This window comes from Myxine glutinosa, chromosome 12, assembly GCF_964187855.1.
Source record: "Myxine glutinosa chromosome 12, kmMyxGlut1.1, whole genome shotgun sequence".
Lineage (NCBI taxonomy): Eukaryota > Metazoa > Chordata > Myxini > Myxiniformes > Myxinidae > Myxine > Myxine glutinosa.
Window position 1 is genome coordinate 2,821,697 of NC_136272.1, and position 6,204 is coordinate 2,827,900.

General features: G+C 41.9%; 1 protein-coding gene across 3 annotated transcripts in view; it reads left to right on the forward strand.

Moving 5' to 3' along the window:
- BRCA2 (BRCA2 DNA repair associated) overlaps positions 1–6,204 on the forward strand; it is a 165,166-nt gene that overhangs the window by 121,459 nt on the left and 37,503 nt on the right. For all 3 annotated transcript variants that reach the window (XM_068133413.2, XM_078766408.1, XM_078766409.1), the window contains exons 19-20: positions 2,232–2,395; positions 2,718–2,856. In XM_068133413.2, the coding sequence (XP_067989514.2) occupies positions 2,232–2,395; positions 2,718–2,856 (303 nt within the window). The remainder of the gene's footprint in view (positions 1–2,231; positions 2,396–2,717; positions 2,857–6,204) is intronic.

The window sequence follows — 6,204 nt, forward strand, 5'->3', positions numbered from 1 at the left end:
TTTTGTCGCAGTTCTCTACTCCTTAATAAACATGAATACATGACATATTGTATTACATGCACTCCATGTGTGTTCACCTGGCTTTGAGCCAAGATTACCCTCTTTTGGGTTTTTTTAAACACAAGATTTGTCTTCATCCCAACAAAGTATTCATATTTCCTCCAAACTCTGATCGCACTATCTCGCGGCACCTGAGTGAGTGATGCCTTGTCCGATCTGGATTCGCCACACGCTACATCCGGATTCGCCACACGCTCGCTAGCTCGATCGGAGATTCCTCAATTCTAAATTCGCTGTGCAACTCACCTGAACCCCTATCAGGACGAGGGGAGCGCCGTATCAGTCCAGGCTTATCTTCCCCTCTGCCTTCCCAGCCCACAAATTATTCGATCCTTCAACCCCTCCACACACGTGCCTCTCCTGTCCTGAACTAGCAATATTGGTCCTTAATTTTGATGAGTACCCCTGCATTGTTCATTTAATTGCCCATTTGTGTATTTCATTTGTTCTTTATTGATTAGTTTAATATCTGTCTCCGACCTGTAGTTAAGTGAGGTTAAAGTTATGTTAGGGAGACCAAACATGTGCCCTGGGAACACATCTCCTCATTATAACCCGACGTCCATGGGAATATCGTGTCTGCTTAATGTGGTTTTGCTTAACGCCACACTTTCTAGGAATGCATCCTCGATGTTGAGTGGAAACTTGCTGTAGTGCGTTTTAAATTAACAATTATACAATTCATTTTAAAAAAATCAAACTTTGAAAAAAAAATCATTTATGCAATTCAGCGCCTTAAACAAACAGTAGATAAGTCGATTCTGAGTGCAAGTCCCGGCCCGGACCTCCGGGAGGGGGAAAGGGGTGTGGGGGGGGGGGGGAGGGTATTGATTTGTACACCGAAAAGTTGATACCACTTATCCTCAGCAAGCATTAAAAAGTCCTATGTAATAAACTGTTTGTTCCATCCCAAATCATAAGTATACAGGTGTTAACAATGCGTAACAGTCGTTCTAACACAAATCACATGAAAAATACACTTCACACTGCCTAACAGTCGCACAGAATGTGTGGTTATTCCAAAAATGCATTTTCAGCTTAAACTAGACCGGCACTCGGTGGAGCGCATACCTCCGTCAGGCTGAACAGTTTGTTTTGTATCCACTGATAGGCCGGATCTGGATTCGGACCTGAACCAAAATCGAATCGGCTTGTTCTTGTCACCTACACAACTCGTCCACTAAGTTCAGTCATACCTCGTCCATAACTTTTTAAAATATCATGTTGTATATCACTTTTCGCCTGATCTCTCAATGGTGAAGAACTACTTCAAAAATTATACTAGCCTGATCTGGATATTCACCAAAATTGAAACAATTCTTCCTTGTCACAAACCCAACCCGGTCCACCAAGTTTCGTCCAAATCCGTCCGCAACTTTTTGAGATATCGTGCTATGTATAATTTTTGACCCTATCTCACTCGCCTACAGGTCATAATTCTAACCCGATAGTCATGAAAGATCACCAGGTTGTAGAGGTTTGTCACAATTGAGAAGGCTATTGATTTTGAGGTCAAAGGTCATCTGAGTTCGAATTTCTAAAATCGCCATTTTTCATCCGATTGATTTGAAAATTGAACAGTATTTACATATTGAGTCACTAAATAGGGAAACCAACGATTTTGAGGTCAAAGGTCAACTCAAGGTCAAACTTCCAAAATCATCAATGTTCAACTGAAAAACCATCAATTTTTATCCAATTGACTTGAAAATTATATTAAAATTGCATAGTACCTCACTGAATTGGGAAACCAACTATTTTAGAGGTCAACAGGTCAAAGGTCAACTCAAGGTCAACTTCCAAAATTATAGATTTTCATCTGAATCATCAATTTTCATCTGATTGACTTGAAAATTGAACAGCATTTATATAGTGCCTCACTGAATTGGGAAACCAACTATTATTGAGGTCAAAAGGGCAAAGGTCAATTCAAGGTCAACCTTCCCAAATCATTTTTCATCTGAAAAATCGTCACTTTTCATCCTGTTCACCCAAGCTTTGATCAAGATCGTCAATTTTAATATTGATGAAATGGACAATTTGATGGATCAATGGCGACCTTTTTTTTTGGGGGGGGGGGGGGGTTGTGGATTTTGCAAGTGTCATGCTGTGCATAACGTCTTCTTGTTTATATGCTGATGATTAGTTTTGACTATTTTCTGTCACTTCAGGCTGCCAACTGAGTGTGTGGCGACCGCAGGATGAGCTGAAAGAGCAAATTAAGGAAGGGCATCGGCTGCGTGCCTATCATCTTGCAGTCACACCTGGTAGGAGGTGTGCAAGTGGTGGACTGAAGCTTTCTGCCACCAAGAAGAGCAAGTTCCTTCCACTGGATGTCAGTTATCTTTCATTATTGATATGATTTCAAGTCGTACTTATACCTGCTTTGCTGTACCCATTGAGTTTAAGCCCGGGCCATATGTTCAATCACTACTATTGATTTGCTGCTGAGTAAAACTACACCATAATCATGTAAGCCTTGTATCTTACCAAATTAATTTCGTCATGACTTTTGTATGACTAGTTTAATTATTTTGTTGTTTCAGTCATTTTCTGCTTGATGTAGTTATAGCCAGTTCATAATGTATCCTTGCTCAACTAGCCACATAAAATTCAATCAACCACGTGACCCTATATCAACATGCTGTTGTTTGCAGGCTCTGGGTGACCAGAAAAGTAAAGTTTACCATCCCCGAGAGGTTGTACCTTTTGAGGCCTTTTCTCGACCAAGCTTTCGGGCTTTCTTCCATGAGGTGGATGTTGTGGGATTTGTCATCAACGTGGATGCAAAACAATGTATGTCCACCACTGCACCGTCAAATTGTTTCTTGCTTTCTGATGCTCGTAGACATAGTGGGAGAGGGTGGAATTGGGAATGCTTACTGCTGTGATTTGTTGTAATCAAACATTCAATAACCAAGTTTCACTTGGCTGCGCTTGGATGGGTTTGAGGGTAGAGGAGTAGCAGCTGAAACCCGAATCCTATCCAGGTTCCTCCTCATGACTCTATCTTTGCTCTTTGCTTCTTCTGGTTCCTTCTGATGACTCCATCTTTGCTCTTTGCTTCTTCTGGTTCCTCCTCATGACCCCATCATTGCTCTTTGCTTCTTCTGGTTCCTTCTGATGACTCCATCTTTGCTCTTTGTTCTTCTGGTTCCTCCTCATGACCCCATCATTGCTCTTTGCTTCTTCTGGTTCCTTCTGATGACTCCAATGCAGTATTTGGTTTTCCATTTCATTTAAAATTTGCCTCGCAATGGAAATCTGGGAGCTCTTGGTAAATGGGCTAATATATTTAATTAATGGCTATTTCTAAAAATGTGGTCATAATTCAAATCTTACAAGCATGGTTCAATAAGTAAAGAAAGTTTTCAACAAATGTTCAAACCTCCAGACTATGAAAACTAGAATTATCTGAAAGGCTGTGGGACCTCTTCTGTTGTTGTGAGGTTGATTTCCAAACAGTTGTCCCATGCTGTTCAACCTTTTGAGGTGGTGGGTGTACTGCAGTCTGGCAAATTAGAGGCCATCTTTAGTCGAGTGGTGATACTACTTTTTATGACAGATAGTAAAAAGGGATAATGCCCAACCACACACTAAACTTACTAAAATTAAAATGGACGCAGAGAAGATAAGGATGAAAGTTTCCACCATACCTTCGATCCTTATAGCCCAAGTCTTGCACCATCAGCTTAATATTGGATCAATCATTGTGAGGGTGTCAGAGATATGCATTTGATGGAACACGCCTTCATGAATGGTTAAATTATTGCATCTTGTCATTTCTGCCAGAGATTTATAAAATGGTAATAACAGGACAGATGATTGTATATATATATACATATATATATATATACAGATGATTGTATATATATATATATATATATATATATATATATATATATATATATATATTACCATTTTATAAATCTCTGGCAGAAATTCCATTTATATATGTTATATATATATACTGTATATATATATATATATATATATATATATATATATATATATATATATATATATATACTATATGTATGTATATATATATATATGTATCGATCTATAATTCCAGTAATCTCTGTGTGTATGTTTGTATGTTTGTATGTTTGTATGTTTGTCTGTGACCGCTGTTTCTCGACAACCACGGGTCCGATATACTTGAAACTTGCCAGGTATATTGCTGGGGACCCGAGGATGTGCCTTTTCAAGGTTTGAAATTAATCGGACAAGTAGTTACCGAGCTATGGCGATTTAGCCGTTCGCCGTTCGCTTTGGCGTTGCGAATGGACCAAACCATTTCATGTAAATAGAGGGGGGGGGGGGGGTTCTGTGGTCGTTGCGAATGGACCAAACCATTTCATGTAAATAGAGGGGGGGGATTGTCACTGTACTCGCAAGCCGTTCGCCGTTCGCTTTGGCGTTGCGAATGGACCAAAACATTTCATGGACCAAACCATTTCATGTAAATAGAGGGAGGGGATTGTCACCATACTCGCACCCACGTACCCACGTACCCACGTACGGGCATTGCACCCACGTACGGGCATGCCCTAGTATATACAACAACACACAACAACATGCATTTTAAGGCCATTTTCCCTGCGAGAGCGGGGGTTAGCCTTGCGGTCCCCATGACAATCTTCTCCATTTTGCCCTATTTTCTCCATCTCTCCTTGTTAACCCCCTTGCCCGCATTTCTTCTTCCACCATCTTTAGCCAAGTCTTTCTCGGTCTTCCCCATCCTCTACTTCCTTCTACATTAATTTCCATCACTCTTCTCAACCAGTCACTTTCATCCTTTCTCAACACATGACCAAACCATCTCAACCTGTTCCTCTTCACAGCATCAATCACAGGCAATATTCCCATCATCTTTCGCAATTCATCATTTGTCTTCCTCTCTCTCAACGATACTCCGCACATCCATCGAACCATTCGCATTTCCACCCTTTCCAGCCTTCGTTGCTGCTCTACGTTCATTACCCATGTCTCGCTCCCATAAATCATAACACTTCTCACACATGCAGCATACACCTTTCCCTTCAGCTTCGGCGACACTCTCCTCCTCATCAGCACGCCACTCAGTTCCAGAAACTTCTTCCATGCACATCTCACTCGAGCAACCGTTGCCGAGTCTGATCCACCTTCTCCATTCAGCATGTCTCCGAGGTAGCAAAATGTTTTCACACCTTCCAACTTCACGCCGTCTCCAAGATCCAACTCAACATTTCCTCCATCTGCAGCTTCCCCTGTGCGCACCTTACATTTGAATGTAGCTGCCACACTGGTAAATGACCCTCTCAGACCACTACATTTTTGATGAACCCACTCAGCGCACATTGTACATTGAATGGAGTTCACTCCGACACCCTTCCTGCACACAGCACACGGCCACTTCCCAGTTCTTTCCACCTCACCACATGCTTTACCACTTGCCATCACCTTCGTCTTTCCGATATTCACCTTCAGACCTTTTGTCTCCATACATTCCTTCCACTTGTTCATCTTTTCCTTCAGTCCATCCATACTTTCCGCAATCAACACCAGATCATCTGCATACAACAACTCCCACGGTAAACCCTCCTTTACGTTCTGAGCCAGCACCTCCATCACAGCTACAAATAGTAGTGGACTTAGTACCGACCCCTGATGCACTCCCACCTTCACCTCAAACTCATCACTGTTCCCGTCCTTCGTCCTTACAGCTGTGCGCGCTCTTTTGTACATTGCCATCACTGCTCTGATCAACCATTCCTCCACTCCTAACTTCTTCAATGCCTATGTCAATACTTTGCGTGGAACCCTATCGAATGCTTTCTCCAGATCAACAAACCCAAAAAACAACTTCTTCCTCTTCTCCATGTACTTCTCCTGCAACTGCCTCACAATGAAAAGCGCATCTGTCGTTCCTTTTCCTGGCATAAATCCAAACTGCATTTCGTCGATCTTCACTTTCTTCCTTATCCTCCTCTCCAACACCCTTTCCAATACCTTCATTCCATGCTCCAATAACTTTATCGCTCGGTACGAGCCACACTCCAGAGGGTCACCTTTCCCCTTGTATAGAGGGACGAGGGTACTCAGTTCCCAAGCCACTGGAATGCGGCCTTCTTTCACCACCAGATTACAGATCTCTGTCAT